Source organism: Nicotiana sylvestris, chromosome 5 (genome assembly GCF_000393655.2).
Source record: "Nicotiana sylvestris chromosome 5, ASM39365v2, whole genome shotgun sequence".
NCBI lineage: Eukaryota > Viridiplantae > Streptophyta > Magnoliopsida > Solanales > Solanaceae > Nicotiana > Nicotiana sylvestris.
In genome coordinates this window covers 38,953,633-38,973,471 of record NC_091061.1, presented here as the reverse complement: position 1 = coordinate 38,973,471, position 19,839 = coordinate 38,953,633, and the positions used below count along the sequence as shown (strand labels likewise).

Below are 19,839 nucleotides of genomic sequence, written 5' to 3'. Positions count from 1 at the left end.
GCCCGCAATTCCCTTGCCTCTCGGTTCGGCTTCCAAATGTCCCGAGTCTAACCAATATCAGTATATTATCATCAATATATGCTAAAGGAATGAAACCTATATGAAAATTGTCAAATTAACTCAAAAACCCGAAATTGGCCTAACCCGACCCTCGGGCCCACGTCTCGGAATCCAACAAAAGTCGCGAAATTAGAAACTCCTTTTACTCCCAAGTTCATACATACCAAAATTATCAAAATCGAACCTCAAATGGTCCCTCAAATCCCTAAAACTCTCCTATTTCAAGCCCTAATCTTCCAACTTTCTTCTCTAATTCCCACTAATATCATGATTAAACAATGAAAAAATGGTCATAAACACAAGTAATAAAGCTTAAGTAGCTTAACCAACTGATAACCCTTGATCCATCTTGAGAAATCACTGCCCAAGCTCAACTCTCGTCATCAAAAATGGAGAAACTTTGCAAAAATTCGTGAAGAAGACCTTTTTATACCTTCTACCCAGTGTTTTCCGCATCTACGGTCTTAGAGTCACTTCTGCGACGCCGCACCTGTGGAAAAACCATCGCAGGTGCGGTTTTCACTTAACCTTGGAAATCCCGCTTCTCGCTCTTGCGGTCTCGCAAGTGCGGTCCTTGTGCGCACCTGCGATTTTCCTCAGCTCCCCAATTCACCGCATATACGGTCCAATCTCGCTTCTGCGAGGCTCGCATCTGGGGTCCCCAATCCGCAGGTGCGGAAATGATAGAAGCAACAAAGTTCAGCTGCTTAAACCAAATCTCAATCCTTCCGTTAACCATCCAAATTCATCTCGAGGCCCTCGGGGCCTCCACCAAAAATACCAACAAGTCATATACCAATATTCAAAATTATTCCAACATTCGGAACACTCAAAACAACATCAAAACACCAAATCGACCTCAGATTCAAGCCTAAGAACTTAGAAACTTTCAAATTTCGCAAACGATGCCAAAACCTATCAAATCAACTCCGAATGACCTAAAATTTTGCACACACGTCAAAAATGACACTATGGACCTACTCTAATGTCACGACCCCAATCCCCGGTCGTGATGGTGCCCAACACGAGGCTAGGCAAGCCCGACCAATTCGTCACTCACAATCCCTTATTTAGAATTCATTACCAATTAATAGGATTTAATGCCAAATTAACATGATTATAACTCTGTAGTAATAGATAAACAGTACGGAAAATCCATAAAATATCAATATAAATCCCAACGATTTGGTGTCACGAGCCAAGAGCCTCTAATACAAGTCTGTGTAGCGACCTATACACAGAGTTGTCTAGAATGCGGAAAATAAAGAGGATAAGGGGAGAAATCGGGTCCTGCGGACGCCATGCAGCTACCTCGATGACTCCAGAATAAGCTGAACAGCAGTAGAAAGCTCAAACTATGCCTCCGGAATACCTGTATCTGCACACATGGTGCAGGGAGTAAAGTGAGTACTCCAACTCAGTGAGTAATATCAATAAATAATGACTGACGGAAAGAAAACTCGTAAAACATTACGCAGTTCTATATTAAAACAGTGAGAATATCAAAAACAACAACTGAATGAAGAAGTTAGTTAAAAGTCCTTTAAGCCAGTATTCATTTCATTTACATCCTCACGATAACCGAATTCATATTTGTACTGATGCGGCGTGCAACCCGATCCATATAGTATACTGCTGCGGCGCGTAGCCTGATATATATATATATACACACACACTACTGCGGCGTGCAGCCCGATCCAAGAATAGTCGACTGCGCTCACTGGAGGTGTGCAGACTCCGGAGGGGCTCCTTCAGCCCAAGCGCTATACTACTGCGGCGTGTAGTCCGACCCATATACTATTGCGGCGTGCAGTCCGATCCATATAATATACTACTGCGGCGTGCAGTTCGATCCATATCATATACTACTGCGGTGTACAGTCTGATCCATATAATATACTACTGCGGCGTGCCGTCCGATCCATAAAATATACTACTGCGACGTGCAGTCCGATCCATATAATATACTACAGCGGCGTGCAGTCTGATCCATATAATATACTACTGCGACGTGCAGTTCGATCCGCATAAATATATATACTGCTGCGGCGTGCAGCCCGATCCATAGCATATCAAATACCCTCACCATGGGGTTCTCGACCCCTCTCAGTCAATATAGACTTGGCCTCTCGGGCACACTAAGATAAGACGGGGTTCTCAACCCACACGTTACTCTCATTAGGATTTAACAATTTCTAAAGCTGGTTCATATTATGTTTATCAGTTAAGAACATGACTGAGGGTATGATTTCGACAAGAAAAGTGAGGTCAACCAATACAAATGCCCCCTAAGGGTTCTACAGATCGGCACAAGGCCCCAAACATGGCAACTAGCCTATAATATAATGATATTAATTAAGTCTGAGTCAAAAGTACAGTAGAGTCATCAAACGGGATGGACCGAGTCCAAATCCCCAGTAGTAACAGACCCCACGCTCATCATACAGCGGTCTCATCTCAACATAGCACCACGTTGTGCAAATCCGGGGTTTCAAACCTTCAGAACATCATTTATAACCATTACTCACCTCAAGCAGGCTGAAATCCTAGCTCGCTACTCCCTTGCCTCGCAAATCAACCTCCTCGAGCGTCGAATCTAATCAAAACCACAAGTAATACGTTACAATAGGCTAAGGGAATACAACCCAATCAAAAAGACTCGAAAAATATCAAAAATCACGAAGTTGGCAAAACCCGAGCCCCGGGCCCACTTCTCGAAAAATCAGAAAATGGACATCACCGGATTCCTTATCTCGCCACGAGTCTATACATATCAAATTTACCAAAATCCGAGCTCAAATGCTCCCTCAAACCCCCAAATTTCTATTTCAAAAGTCAAGCCCTAATCCTTCCATTTTTAATCAAATTTCCATGAATTTAGATGTTGAATCTACAATTAAAGGACTTTTCTAGGCCATAGGACTCACCTCCAATCGATTCCCAGTCAAAACCCTCTTCAATACTCGTCAAAAGCTCCCAAGGTTACTCAACAATGGAGGAAATGAGACTTGGTTCGCGGGTGAAATGTTTATTAAAACCCTTCTGCCAGCCCAGATTTTACTCTATGCGATCGCATCCAAGCCTCTGCGATCGCATAGCTCAACTTTCCCAGGCCTCCAAAATGTCCTATGCGAATGCAACCCCTTAACTGCGATAGCACTACTTCACCAATTAAACCTACGCGATCACATACACTACTCCGCGATCGCATTGAACAAAGTACCCCTCAGAATCTCAGGTCCATTTAACATTACGCGATCGCATTACTCCTCATGCGATCGCAATGAACAACCTCCTCAACCTATGCGATCGCATACCCTATTCCGCGATCGCATTAAGCAATCAGAACAGCCTTCCCCAAACCTTCTATGCGATCGCAATTGCACACCTGCGATCGAAGAGAACAAAAATGTTCTGCAACACTCAGCTGAAATCTGCAACTTCAAAAACCAAGATTGGTCCGATTGACCATCTGAAATCACCCCGAGGCCCCCGGGACCTCAACCAAAAGTGCCAACCCAATCTAAAACATCATTCAAACTCGTTCCAATCATCAAAAGACCACAAACAACACCAAAACCATCAAATTACATAGGATTCAAGCCTAAATTTCTTAAAAACTTCTTAAATACGCATTTGATCAAAACCCCGACCAAGACACCTCCGAATGATCTGAAATTTTGCACACACATCCAAAATCACATAACGAAGCTACTGCAACTCTCGGACTTCCATTCCGACCCCCGTATCAAAATCTCACCTACTAATCGGAATTCGCCAAAATACTAACTTCGCCAATTCAAGCCTAATTCTACTCAGGACCTCCAAAATCAATTCCGATCACACTCCTAAGCCACATATCAACCCCCGAAGCTAACCGAATCACCGGAAATCACATCCGAGCCCTCTAACTCAATAGTCAACATCCAGTTGACTTTTCCAAAACAAGCCTTCCTTAAAGAGACTAAGTGTCTCATTTCCTATCAAAACCAATCCGATTTAACTCTAACACACCGAATACCGATAACGAAACATGAAGAAGCATAAAATGGCGGAAACGGGGCAGTAACTCACGTGACGACGGGCCGGGTCGTCACATCCTCCGCAACTAAAACAAACGCTCGTCCTCGAGCGGGTCAAGAAACATACCTGGAGCCTCAAATAGGTGAGGATATCTGCTTCACATCTCTCGATCGGTCTCCCAAGTAGCCTCCTCCACGGGCCGACCTCTCCACTATACCTTTACCGAAGCGATATCCTTTGATCTCAATCTCCGAACCTGACGACCCAAAATAGCCACTAGCTCCACATCGTAGGTCAAATCATCATCCAACTGGACCATGCTAAAGTCTAAAACATGAGACGGGTCCCCAACATACTTCCGGAGCATAGAAACATGGAATACCGGATGCACACTCGACAGGCTGGGTGGCAAAGCAAGCTCATTAGCCACCTCCCCAATCCTCCGAAGCACCTCAAAATGCCCAATGAACCGCGGACTCAACTTGCCTTTCTACCCAAACCTCATAACACCCTTCATGGGCGAAACCTTCAGCAAGACCTTCTCACCAACCATATAGGACACATCTCGAACCTTCCGGTCCGCATAACTCTTCTGACGTGACCGAGCTGTACGAAGTCTTTCCTGAATCACCTTCACTTTCTCTAAGGCATCCTGAACCAAGTCTGTTCCCAACATCCTAGCCTCGCCAGGCTCAAACCAACCAACTGGAGATCTACACACTCTCCCATACAAGGCCTTATATGGTGCCATCTGAATGCTGGACTGATAGCTGTTGTTGTAGGCAAACTCTGCAAGCGGCAGAAACTCATCCCAAGAACCTCCAAAATCAATAACACAGGCGCGCAACATGTCCTCCAGTATCTGAATGGTGCGCTCGGATTGTCCGTTCGTCTGAGGATAAAATGATGTGCTCAACTCTACCTGAGTACCCAACTCTCTCTGCACGGCTCTCCCAAACTGCAAAGTAAACTGAGTACCCCTATCTGAGATAATAGACACTAGAACCCCATGCAATCAGACAATCTCCCGGATAAAGATCCCTGCCAGCCGCTCCGAAGAATAGGTAGTACATACTGGAATGAAGTGCGCGGACTTGGTCAGCCTGTCCATAATCACCCAAATCGAATCAAACTTCTTCAAAGTTCGAGGAAGACCACTCACAAAATCCATAGTAACTCTCTCCCACTTCCACTCAGGAATAATCATCCGCTGAAGTACGCCACCCGGTCTCTGATACTCGTACTTTACCTGTTGACAGTTGAGACACCGAGCCACATACCCTACTATATCCTTTTTCATCCTTCTCCACCAGTAGTGCTGCCTCAAATCCTGATACATCTTTGCGGAATCTGGATGGATGGAATACCGCGAGATGTGGGCCTCCTCCAATATCAACTCCCGAAGCCCATCCACATTGGGTACGCAAATCCGGCCCTGCATCCCCAACACGCCATCACCATCAATGGTCACATCCCTGGCATCATCATGATGAACCATGTCCTTACGGACAAGCAAATGTGGATCATCATACTGGCGCTCTCTGATGCGGTCACACAAGGAAGACCGAGAAACCACACAAGCCAACACCCGACTAGGCTCTGAAATGTCTAATCTCACCATCTGATTGGCCAAAGCTTGAACATCAACTGCAAAGGGCCTCTCCCCAACTAGAATGTACGCCAAACTCCCCATGCTAACCGCCTTCCGGCTCAACACATCGGCCACCACATTGGCCTTCCCGGGTGATACAAAATGGTAATATCATAATCCTTGAGCAACTCAAGCCACCTCCGCTGCCTCAAATTAAGATCCTTTTTCTTGAACAAATGTTGAAGACTGCGATGATCGGTGAATACCTCACAAGATACGCCATATAAATAGTGCCTCCAAATCTTCAAAGCATGAACTATGGCAGCCAACTCTAAGTCATGAACAGGGTAGTTCTTCTCGTGGGGATTCAACTAACGAGAAGCATATGAAATCACTCTACCTTCCTGCATCAACATACAGCCAATCCCAACTCTCGAAGCGTCACAATAGATGGTATAAGAACCTGAAGCTGATGGTAACACCAATACCAGAGCTGTGGTCAAAGCTGTCTTAAGCTTCTGAAAGCTCTTCTCACACTCGTCCGACCATACAAACGGAGCACCCTTCTGCGTCAACTTGGTCAAGGGCAAGGCAATAGATGAAAACCCCTGAATGAACCGGCGATAATAACCCGCCAAACCGAGGAAACTACGAATCTCTGTGGCTTAGGTCGGTCTAGGCCAACTCTGTACCGCCTTTATCTTCTTCAGGTCAACCTTAATACCCTCGCTAGATACCACGTGACCTAAGAAAGCCACTGACCCAAGCCAAAACTCACACTTGGAGAACTTTGCATAAAGCTTCTCCTCCCTCAATCTCTGTAATACCACTCGCAAATGCTATGCGTGCTCCTCCTGGCTACGCGAGTACACCAATATATCATCAATAAAAACAATCACGAACGAATCTAGATATGGCCGAAATACACTGTTCATCAAATGCATGAACGCGACTGGGGCATTAGTCAGCCCAAAGGACATAACAAGAAACTCATAGTGCCCATATCTAGTCCTGAAAGCAGTCTTCATAATATCTGAATCCCTGATCTTCAACTGGTGATAGCCTGAACAAAGATCAATCTTGGAGAATACCCTTGCCCCCTGAAGCTGGTCAAATAAATCATCGATACGGGGCAGGGGATACTTGTTCTTCACTATCACTTTGTTCAATTGCCTGTAGTTAATGCACATTCTCATTGTGCCATCCTTCTTTTTCACAAATAGAACCGGTGCACCCCACGGTGACACACTAGGCCGAATGAACCCATTATCCAAGAGTTCCTGAAGCTGATCCTTTAGTTCTTTCAACTCTGCCGGTGCCATACGATATGGAGGAATGGAAATGGGCTGAGTGCCCGACACCAGGTCAATACCAAAATCAATGTCCTTGTCCGGTGGCATGCTCGACAGGTCTGCAGGAAACACATCGGGAAATTCCCTCACAACTGGAACTGAATCAATGCTAGGAGTCTCAACTCCAACATCCCTCACAAGAGCCAAATAGGATATACAACCTTTCCCAACCATACGCTGGGCCTTTAGAAAAGAAATCACCCTGCTAGGCACATAGTCAGTCACGCCACGCCACTCGATCCTCGGAACACCCGGTATAGCCAAAGTGACTGTCTTAGCATGACAGTCAAGAATAACATGACACGGAGATAGCCAATCCATGCCCAGAATAACATCAAAGTCCACCATGCTCAATAGCAATAAATCAACTCGTGTCTCCAGACCACCAATAGTCACCAAACACGATCGGTATACATGGTCTACAACAATGGTATCACCCGCCGGGGTAGATACATGAACAGGTAAGGCAAGACATCCTCGGGTCGTACCCAAATGATGAGCAAAATATGAAGACACATAGGAATAGGTGGAACCGGGATCAAATAATGCAAAGGCATCTCTGTGGCAGACTGAAACAATACCTGTAATGATAGTATCCAAAGCAATGGCGTCGGATCTGCCTGGGAGTGTATAGAAACGGGCTTGACCGCCCCCTGATCGACCTCTCCCTCTAGGGCGACCCCTGGCTGCCTGACCTCCACCCCTAGCTGGTTGGGCGGGTGGTGAAGTAACTGGAGCAGAAGTCGAGGGCTGACCCCTCTACTGAGATGAGCTAGCAGCACGGCGAGGACACTCCCTCCGCATATGCCCGAACTCTCCACACTCATAGCAACTCTCGGGTGATGGGAACTGGGATTGAAGGGAACCCTCATGCCAGAATGGCTACATGATGCACTCGGCCTGAAAGAACCCTGAGCAGATGGAGCACAAGACGAACTCTGTGCTGGAAGAGCGCTAAGAGATGACTGACTCTGCTGAGAACCCTGATAACCACATCCAGAAGATCCACCTCGGTACTCAGGTCGAGCTGACTGAGCGGGCTTGAAAGAACGACCCCGACCCTGCTGGAACTGGCCCCTCGAAAGAGCGCCACTGAAACTGCTAGAACCTCGAGGCCTCTTGGCCTCCCTCTCCTCTCTCTTCTGACGGTGAGCCGTCTCAATATCACGAGCAATATCAACTGCATCCTCGAAGTAAATACCCAGAACTCTCTCTCGAGTCATCAGAATACGAAGGTGATAATTAAGACCATCAACGAACCTCTTAATCCTCTCCCGATCAGTCAGAACTATCCATGAGGCATAACGAGCCAACTCAGAAAATCTCGCTTCATACTGAGACACAGTCATATCTCCCTGGCGAAGCCACTCAAACTGTCTACGCAGCTCCTCCCTTTGAGACTGCGGTATCCACTTCTCCAAGAAGAGAGTGGAGAACTCCTGCCAAGTCAAAGGTGTTGCACCTGCCGGCCTACGCCGCTCATACGCCTCCCACCAAGTGAAGGCCGCTCCAGTAAACTGAAATGTAGTAAAAGCCACACCACTGGACTCAAGAATCCCTGTTTTCCGAAGCATACACTGACACTTGTCGAGAAAACCCTGGGCATCCTCGCCCTGAGCACCACTAAAAGAAGGAGGCTGAAGTCTACTAAACCTCTCGAGATGACGCTGCTCATCGTCTGGCATAACTGGAACCCTGTACTCCTGAATGGGTACCACTGGCTGAGCTGGAGGTACCTCTGGAGTCTGTAATCCCTGCACTACCTGCTCAGGTATGCGAGCAGCGGGGGTCTGATTGCCTCCCCCGGCCTGCGAAGTAGCTGCTGCTACTATGGTGGCTGAAACCACCTGATCCAGGCCCGTACAAACTGTCAATATCTAGGCCAATGTCTCCTGGAGACCCGGTATCACAATGGGCATAGCTGGTACCTGCACTGGTGCTGCTGGAGCCTGGTCCTAAGCTGGGGCAACTAAAGGATCCACAGGTGCTGCCCCTGCTGCTCTGCCTCTACCACGACCACGACCGCGTCCACGGCCTCTAGTAGCCTCAGTAGGTGGTACTAGTGGTCGTCCGGCATGTCCGATAGCTCGAGTCCTCACCATCTGTGAGAGAATGGAATAAAGAGAAATTTAGTATTCGGATCAACAAGTTCGCACGACAAGAATTTCAAGAATGGGGAATTTTCCTAACAGGTTCTGCAGCCTCCCGAGGATAAGTACAGATGTCTCCGTACCGATCCGCGAGACTCTAATAAACCGGCTCAAGACTCGCAAGACCTAGTAACCTAGGCTCTGATACCAACTTGTCACGACCCCAATCCCTGGTCGTGATGGCGCCCAACATGATGCTAGGCAAGCCCGACCAATTCGTCACTCACAACCCCTTATATAGAATTCATTACCAATTAATAGGATTTAATTCCAAATTAACATGATTATAACTCTGTAGTAATAGATAAACAGTACGGAAAATCCATAAAATTCGCGGGTGAAATGTTTATTAAAACCCTTTTATCAGCCCAGATTTTACTCTATGCGATCACATCCAAGCCTCTGCGATCGCATAGCTCAACTTTCCCAGGCCTCCAAAATGTCCTATGCGAACGCGACCCCTTAACTGTGATCGCACTTCTTCACCAATCAAACCTACGCGATCGCATACACTACTCCGCGATCGCATTGAACAAAGTACCCCTCAGAATCTCAGGTCCATTTAACACTACACGATCGCATTACTCCTCATGCGATCGCAATGAACAACCTCCTCAACCTATGCGATCGCATACCCTATTCCACGATCGCATTGAGCAATCAGAACGGCCTTCCCCAAACCTTCTATGCGATCGCAATTGCACTCCTGCGATCGCGGAGAACAAAAATGTTCTGCAACTTCAAAAACCAAGATTGGTCCGATTGACCATCCGAAATCACCCCGAGGCCCCCGGGACCTCACCCAAAAGTGCCAACCCAACCTAAAACATCATTAAAACTCGTTCCAATCATCAAAAGACCACAAACAACACCAAAACCATCAAATTACATCGAATTCAAGCCTAAATTTCTTAAAAACTTCCGAAATACGCATTTGATCAAAAACCCGACCAAGACACCTCCGAATGATTTGAAATTTTGCGCACACATCCAAAATCACCTAACTAAGCTACTGCAACTCTCGGAATTCCATTCCGACCCCCGTATCAAAATCTCACCTACCAACCGGAATTCGCCAAAATACTAACTTCGCCAATTCAAGCCTAATTCTACTCCGGACCTCCAAAATCAATTCCGATCACACTCCTAAGCCACATATCAACCCCCGAAGCTAACCGAATCACCGAAAATCACATCCGAGCTCTCTAACTCAATAGTCAACATCCAGTTGACTTTTCCAAAACAAGCCTTCCTTAAAGAGACTATGTGTCTCATTTCCTATCAAAACCAATCCGATTTAACTCTAACACACCAAATACCGATAATGAAACATGAAGAAGCATAAAATGGGGGAAACATGGCAGTAACTCACGTGACGACGGGCTGGGTCGCCACATCTAATTTTCGAAATTCCATTCCGACCCCGATATCAAGATTTTCACTTCCGACCGGAAAATGCCAAATTTCCAATTTCGCCAATTCACACCTAAATCTACCACGGACCTCCAAACCACATTCCAAACGCACTCTTAAGCCAAAAATAACCTAACGGAGCTATCCGAACCATCAAAATTCACATCCGAGACCTTCTACACATAAGTCAACACCCGGGTGACTTTTTCAACTTAAGTTTACTCAAAAGAGACTAAGTGTATCATTCCTCTCCAAAACCACTCCGAACCCGAATCAACCATACCAATACCACATAATACAACTGAACAACACATAAAGAAGCAGAAATAGGGGAAACGGGGCTGAAATTCATAAAACGATCGGCCGGGCCATTACACTTTTCCCTTAAATTCGAATATTCATGCTTTATAAATGCTTGCAATAGTGAGAAGGTTCAAGATCCGAGAGACGAATTAATCAATTTTATGGAGGATTAAAGGGAAAGTGATTGTTCCAAGCTTGCACAGTCTACCATGCGCTGGATAGTTCATTCGGACGAGGAGAAATTAAAGGAGTTAGCAAAACAAGAATGTCCATAGAATCTGTTGATACCAGTGAGTTTGCAAGGATTTTTTTCTGGCATAAAAGAGATTCTAGAAGATTTTATTTTTTTTAGATATCTATGAGATACATTTGTAGACATCGAATTTTTAATGGATCAAGCTAAATCCTAAATTCAAGATACTACAAGACCTCTTGAAATTCTAGGAGTCTGTCAGTGTTGTTTGGAGACTACTCTACCAAAACCCAGCATTGGAGGCTACTCTATCCTAACCCTAGGTCATTCCTATAAAAAAGTATTACATATTCTCTTAAAAAGACATCTCAAAAAAATGGAGATCATCTCGAAAATCCCATAAACTCATGGGATATTCACAAAGAGATCAAGATGCGGCCGGATAAACATAATTTCATGGAGATCAAATACATCCCATGAAGGTTTGCATCATCCTACATTCGAGAAATACGCAACTTCAGTCCTCGAATCACGGAGATAATCATGAGAGAAGAATCAAGGGAGAAACAGAATTGTACTCACAATTGATTAGTACAAATATTTTTTCTCTTATTTTATAATTGCATTTATTTTTCATATGTCGAAAATCAGTTGCAAATAAATTGGCACGCCCAGTGGGACTAGTTCTGCCCTTCATCTCTTCCTCCTTCAAATCGAAACTACAAGCTTCAAAAATTTCTGTTGTGATCGGGTACTTCAAGTCTCGCCTTCAAGTTTCGCAACCTACACCCCGACAAACCTTGAAGTAAGAGGCATTTGTAAACATCGAAATTTTAATGGATCAAGCTAAATCCTAAATTCAAGATACTACAAGACCTCTGTAAATTCTAGGAGTCTGTCAGTGTTGTTTGGAGGCTACTCTACCAAAACCCAGCATTGAAGGCTACTCTATCCTAACTCTAGGTTATTCTTATAAAAAAAGGGTTACATATTCTCTTAAAAATGCATCTAAAAAAATGGATATCATCTCGAAAATCCCATAAACTCATGTGATATTCACAAAGAGATCAAGATGCGGCCGGATAGACATAATTTCATGGAGATCAAATACATCCCATGAAGGTTTGCATCATCCTACATTCGATAAATGCGCAGCTTCAACCCTCGAATCACAGAGATAATCATGAGAGAAGAATCAAGGGAGAAACAGAATTGTACTCACAATTGATTAGTACAAATATTTTTTCTCTTATTTTATGATTGCAATTTATTTTTTATATGTCGAAAATTAGTTGCAAACAAACTGGCAAGCCCAGTGGGATCAGTTCTGCCCTTCATCTCTTCCTCCTTCAAATCGAAACTACAAGCTTCAAAAATTTCTGTTGTGATCGGGTACTTCAAGTCTCGCCTTCAAGTTTCTCAATCCTACACTCCGACTAACCTTGAAGTAAGGGGCATTTGTAAACATCAAAATTTTAATGGATCAAGCTAAATCCTAAATTCAAGATACTACAAGACCTCTGTAAATTCTAGGAGTCTGTAAATGTTATTTGGAGGCTACTCTACCAAAACCCAGCATTGGAGGCTACTATCCTAACCCTAGGTCATTCTTATAAAAAAGGGTTACATATTCTCTTAAAAATGCATCTCAAAAAAATGGAGATCATCTCGAAAATCCCATAAACTCATGGGTATTCACAAAGAGATCAAGATGCGGCCGAATAGACATAATTTCATGGAGATCAAATACATCCCATGAAGGTTTGCATCATCCTACATTCGAGAAATGCGCAGCTTCAACCCTCGAATCACGGAGATAATCATGATAGAGGAATCAAGGGAGAAACAGAATTGTACTCACAATTGATTAGTGTAAATATTTTTTATCTTATTTTATGATTGTAGTTTATTTTTTATATGTCGAAAATTAGTTGCAAACAACATTATTTACACATCATGCAGTTTGATAGAGCTGCACGAACAAGAAAACTGATATTTGGCCGCAGAAGCGACACTCTAGTCGAAAACAAATTCAATCACTTATTAGGTGCTGGCCTTTCAAATCTTGTGTATGGATATCTTTGTGAAATTATGTGTCAATGTATTATTGTATGACCCAGTTGGTCGGATTAAGTGGGTCGAAATAAGACCCATTTTTTGTTTCAGCCGAGATTGCCACGTGGCCCTGTAAGAAACTGTCACGTCACTAAATTGAACGCCCTCAAATTCTACCATTAGATGCGGGGGCAATTTTATTAATATAATTAACGTCGTGTGCTTTTTTGGACGGATAGATGAACGGAGGATATTTGTAAATAATTTAGCAAACGATAGGAGTAGTTTAGGCTCTTTTCCGTTTTTTTTTCTCATGCTCCAATTGGACTTCACCTCTGCGGCAAGGGCAATTCTTTAGTCGTTGGTTTCATGGGATAATGAAAAATGATTCCAAGATAAAATGGGGAATTATTTAATCTCATATTTGGTTGAATTCATATTTTTGGTATAACAATCTTGGAATTAGTTATATCATAATTTGGATATTGTTTTTATACCATATTTAATATGGGATAAAACAATCAAATGGCAAAATTGACATTCTTCAAAGCTCTTTCTCCCAAAGTTTTTTAAGAATGTCAAATTTAAAACAAGAAATAAAAGTTTATCAACATTTATCTATTATAAAATCAGACACATTTTTTTGTATTATATCTTCTTTATATCATTTTTAATCTAACATCTGCAAAAAAAAAAAAAAAAACTATTAGATAATCTTGTTATTACTTAATCCCTATATTATAATTCCCCAAAAATTATAACAATTGACACCTGAACTTATTTCTTTTAACACTTTAGAGCCTTGGACTTGAGTAGAGTTGTTCCCTACCAATACTGATGAAAGATAGCAAATATCTTGTGAAATAGTCAAGGCACAAACAAACTAACTCGAATATTAAAAACTAAAACTTATTTCTTTTAGTGCATAATTAGGTGCAAGAAAGTTTTTCTCGGTTACTAGGGACATAAGTTTCTCACTGTTTTCTAGTAGAAATGTTTGATATTTATGCTAAAAAAGAATTTAGTACTAGCTGCAAAACAATGAGGACAAAGTTTAGCAAAAGTTTAGATACTGTCAATATTATATTCTTTCATCACAATCGTATTTCTTAATTTAAGCAGAGTAATGTACATTTAAAGTTCAATGGGATGAATAGAATATCTTGGCCTTAATTAAAATTTTTAAATTTGATCCTTAAAAGAGAAAAAACTGGTAGGGAATGCTTCTGGTCATAAAGCTTAGGTGAATGTAAATTAGCCGGGCTTCTAGATACCATATTTTAAAAATGGACATTTCTCTTAAATATGAGGGGCAAATTGATATATTCTAAATTTTTAAGGGTCAATTCCCATTTAACGCCATAACTTTGTCACTCAAAAAGCCGACATTGGGCTTCAAGAACCCAACTGCCAAAGATCATTTTTTTTTTTTGACAAACAAGAATCACCGACGATATACACCATGGTTTGTGCTTAGTACTTTCCTTAGTTCCCCCTTTCAATTTTTTCAATTGTCATACCCAATTTGCATTCTTGAATTTTCTTATCCATGTTGATGTGCGTGTGTGTGTGTGTGTGTGTTTCAATATAGGTGTATGTCGTAATTCCATCACCATTCTGCTTCTTATATATCTAGTTGATTTCTGTCTACTGCTTTTCCTCTCTATAATTCTGGAAATGCTCACCCGGGGGTGTGGGTGTGGGTGGTGGTGGTGGTGGTGGTGGGGAATTAATTCTTATTAACTGTTTAAGTTCTATCCACTATTAATGTCAGAAATATTTACAGGTCACTTATTAGGTAATTACATGTAAATCCCTTAATAAGCATTAATTATTTATCTGGTAAAATAGTAACTAAACTGCTGTCACAAATTAAAATTCACTGATAATGTAAAAGAATTTTTATTCTTTCACTGCATATAATTTAAATCCGAGCCGTATGAATACTGACATTGGGATAGATCAGAGTGTATACAAAAGATAGTAGACCCCAAATTTTTCGGGAGTGTGCTGTAGTTGATTGATTGGACTACGTGGAGAAATTGTTCATATGATTGTAGTTTGAGCCTTAAAATTTAACATTATATTGCCATGAGGTTTAAAGATATTGGGTTTAACTTGTAAGAAATCTTCTTCTACATATATTTTAACTGAGAAAAACTGCCCTAAATTGCACTGTGTTATTATGTATTCGTGGGTTACTTTCCGCTCAAAACACTCGTTAACTTGGTGCTATTAGGTAAATATGTTGCTCCAATGCCATTTGGGTTTCCAAAATTTGGTGGTTACTCTGGAATAAGATGATCATTCATGTTCTTCTGTTAGCCATCAAATGGTGTTTGATCAAAGAGTTTGTGTGAATTGTAACCTCTGTTTGGTTTTATTTTGACAACTAGTGCATTTTCCTTATGAGCTTTGCTCCTTGACATTCTTTTTGGGGTTGACGGAGGGAATTTAGCTGAGAAGTGTTAGTAGAATTTATGCATAAATATGTTATGATTAGATGAATTTTTGAGCTTAGAGTTAAACACTGATTGGACCCTTACCAGTTAGGTTGTGTTAACCGAGGTCCAGTGTTATCAAAGGCGCGCTTAAAGCGTGCTTAAGCCCTGAAGCGAGGCTCAAAACATATTGAGCGCTTTGCCTCGCTTAGTGGGCGCTTCAACATTGTCATCAAAGCTCTAAGACATACTTTTCCTTGCCAACGAGCGTAATCCTGAAGAGGCCATACTAAACCATTGATATTTCACTTATTGTAATTTTTCTTCAATTTCTTAGTCCATATATTTGGTATTCATGCTTATAGATATTAGTTTTGGACTACACATACATATTTGTAATTTTTCTCCATTTGATCCTTTCTTCGTTAAGCCCATGCTTTATTTGCGCTTTGCACTTAAAGCTCCAACATATGTTAGAGCTTTTTTGCGCTTTTCGCCTTTAATAACACTGCCGTGGTCGATTGGATCTTCCATTGCTTACTTTTCTGGATTAAAGAAAGATCGGAGAGCTTCATTTCCTTCTGTAGACAAATTTAAGTTTTTATTACAAGATTAGTAGAGGTGCTTATTTCTTGTTTATGATCACTATGTAAATCTTGCCGAGCAACTATGAAAGACATGCGCGCAATGGTTTATATAATAAATACGGCATTGAGCTATATTGGCAAATCTTCACAAAGCCGAACTCTATTGGTAGGTACGCAGGAAGGACATATAAAAAGTTGACTGTTTATTTGTGTTATCAGACTAAAAAACGATGGAAATATGCAAATCAACATGGATATAAACCTTGAAAAGAAAAACCAATGAACTAAATGGATCTAGATAATAGCATATAAACCTAAATACTATTAGAAACACTACTGAGTACTATAATATATGTAATTATGTATGTGTATATGAACTTATAGAAGCATAGGTAAGTGATGAGAAAAGAGAATGTGATGCTGATGGATTGTTAAATCAATTTGGTTCTTTAATTTCTTTCTGTCTATGCAGGCAATGTATATCCGTGTCAAGCGTAATAGGACCACCTACTTTATTCAATGTGACCCAACCGAGACAATTCTACAAATAAAGGAGAAATTGTATAACCTCGTAGATCAACCTGTTAATGATCAGCGATTAATCCTGATGCCTGCTGGAGACGTATTGGAAGACTCGAAGTCCCTAGCTGATCAGAAGGTAAATTGTCCATCTTTATCATCATCCTTTTTCAACATATCGTATGATCTATTGGTAACACTAGAAAATATTATATCATCTGGAGTAGTACTTTGGATAATCAGCAGATTTTCAGTCTATCTTTATTGATTGTAGACATACAGATACATATTCTGTCCAACTTTCCCTTTTAGGTTGTTCCAAAACTGGTGTCCACATTCTTGAAAAGAATTTTTTTCCTTGAGACTTCGTCAATACTCTTTTTAATATTATATTAACAGAAAACGTTATACGGGAGCTCTTTTAAGGGATATCTTTGAGGAATAGCCTCAACCTGCATCTATTTTAGGTTAAGAAAAATTCTTACTTTTATACCTATACTGAATCAAAATATGACATCTAAAATGTGATGGAGAGAGTCATCTGAGTATATACTGATAACAAGAAAGAAGTTCATGAGGTTCATGAAATATTTTTCTCAAGCAAATAATTCCATACTTCTTTATTTAATCTAAGCTTATGCATTCTTTGTTATTTCTTTAATGTTTTTGAACACTTTTCAGGTCGAAAATGACGCTGTGGTGGCGCTTACTCTGAGAAAAGGTTCTCTTCCCTTTGCATTCTTTTCCCAGTTTTAGGAGAAATTTTTATAGTTTATTAGCTGATAATTTTGTTTTCCCAGTTTTGGGTTCTTTCTTTCCAGAGGAGAGCATCTGATGCATATAACAATGGTTTTCCTTCACTAAAGTGCTCCTCTTTCTTGTCCTTTGCCGCCTCTTAAACAACATGTGCAGCTTCCTGTTTGTCCTGCTTATTCACTTTTTCATGGTCTCACTTTAGTTTGAAGGGGGGGGGGAGGATGTTGACTCACAGTCACTTCATCTATATGTACAAAATAGTTATACCAATAATTTTTTTTACAGAATAGTTGCATTAGGACTCATTGACTAGAGAAGTATAAACCTCTATATTTTGCATTAGGAGTTGATCTTATATTGGTACTCGAATTAGTTGAACTTCTATTTAGTCAAATACTTGAATGCTATTGAAATTTATTGGCAATGCAAGTGCTCGTGCAGTCTCGCATACCCAATTACATGACATTTTAAAAGGAAAACCAGTTGTGCTTTTGAGGTGGAATTTATTTAGCTTTTTGGTTGTGATCTCCATGTCCTCCCAGAGCATTTTAATTTGTGAACATTTGTATTTGATTTTATACTTTGTTCTAACTTTTGGCTTTACGATATGCATTTTAGTCGAACTTTTCTCATTATGGCTGTGCATATTCTTGCTTTTAGATGACAATGAATTTGAGGATGTAAATATTGTGAGACCGGATGACTTTTACCAGTCCCGCGATTCAGAAGATGGTGCAAATTGGTAACACACATTCTGGGAACATCTAATCCTCAACAAAGATGTGTATACTTTTACACTCTGATCAGGGCAATTGATTTACCAGCTTCTGGTTTGATGAAATACTGAGATAGTGTCGAGTTCCATTTAGCATGAGATTTTGTGATATTGTCCTTCTGTTTAAAAGTGGCACGATGGATAAGAATGTCCAATCAAGAATTTCATTTTTTTTCTTTTAGCAGGATTAACCATTTTCATGTATGGATGAAAATTGCTGGCCAATGTGTACCTTTATCTTCTTGGTTGCATTAACAAACACCCCCCCCCCTCCCACACCCCACCCTAATCGTACATTGTTCTTCGACAGATGCAAGTAAAATGATGATCTTTTGCCTTAGAACTCGAGGGAGCGGTTAGAAACTTCTAAAATAGATATTTTACATTGTCGCCACAACTCTAGTCTTCTAAGAATTTTGACCATGAAACATGTTGATTATAAGAATAACAAAGTGAACGCCGCGTGGCAGAGCTAGGAATTTTTTCATGGGTATTCAAATTTGAAAGAAGTGAAAAAAAATTCCTGACAAAGGGTATTCAATATGTCTTATATACTTCTAAAACGTAATATTTTACCTATATACGCAGTACAAGTCATTTAGATGCTACGGGGTGCAAAAGTTTCGATTTTTTTGAACTCATGATTGAATGCATTAACTGCATATTAAACGTTAATAATTCTACATTAACCATTCTTCTTTCTGTCAACCCCTCCCTTTTTACCACCCCGCAAAAAATATATGTTGTGGTGATGGGAGTTAAAGAATTAAAGGATTTTTCTAGTTAAAGTGATAAATTTGAGCATGGTTTATTTTATTTACAGAGTCCCACCTGAATTGAATTGTTGGTGTTTCAAATCACTTTTTTTTTGAATAGCTAGTCAAAGGAAATTTTGATTCTATAATTATTGGTCCACAAAAATAGGAGACTAGGTAAGGAATTTTATTGACTGAGGAGAAGGGGTGAGGTACTCTCCGAATCTCGTGGTTCTAGCACCGCTTTTATTGACTAAAATTTGGCTTATATTTACCTTAAATATTGCCGCTTAATAATTGTCAAATTTTATTAATTATATTGACCTAGAAGACTGTGGGCACGCCAGACCTTTATTTGCTTAAATGCATTAAACCAAGAACGTGGTAGTGCACATAGTTCACATACGATTAATTATTGAAGAGCATGATTTATTATTTAAGAATCAGGAGTGGGATTGCTCACAATCACATAACCATTTTTATTAATTGATATTGACCAAAGATCATGTAAAAACACATGGTTAGTATTTCAAACGCACTTAATATTTGCCTAGCGTTAAATTATTTGAATTAAGCAAGTATTGTTTATTAAAGGAAAAATGGGCTGAATTTGTTTATAGATGAACGTAAAAGTTTCATGTGATACCCAGTTTTGCATCACCCATTGAATCTGTACCCACTTTTAAAAAAAAGTTTAACTGATATTAAATTTTTAGTAACTTCAGATTACATACATTCTTCAGATTAGTTGCACAATGGATTTGTTAAATTTGTTATTGTTTTAACAATTTGATGATTGAGATTCATTATCTATGATATTTGAAAGTTATGTTTCATATTTGAGCTTATTTGGAATAGAGTGGAAT

At 40.8% G+C, this 19,839-nt stretch overlaps 1 protein-coding gene across 2 annotated transcripts; it reads left to right on the top strand.

The window, feature by feature from the left end:
* Positions 1-14,494: 14,494 nt before the first annotated feature.
* On the top strand, positions 14,495-18,469 carry LOC104216588 (uncharacterized). 2 transcript variants are annotated; one of them, XM_009766671.2, is made up of 4 exons: positions 14,495-14,605; positions 16,641-16,826; positions 17,369-17,408; positions 18,104-18,469. In XM_009766671.2, exons 1-4 carry the CDS (start codon positions 14,603-14,605, stop codon positions 18,187-18,189), a joined length of 315 nt encoding a protein of 104 aa, XP_009764973.1. In that variant the 5' UTR covers positions 14,495-14,602; the 3' UTR covers positions 18,190-18,469. The 2 variants fall into 2 exon arrangements, with proteins under 2 accessions (XP_009764973.1, XP_009764972.1); XM_009766670.2 differs by lacking the exon at positions 14,495-14,605 and adding an exon at positions 14,897-16,334.
* The last annotated feature ends 1,370 nt before the right edge of the window (positions 18,470-19,839 follow it).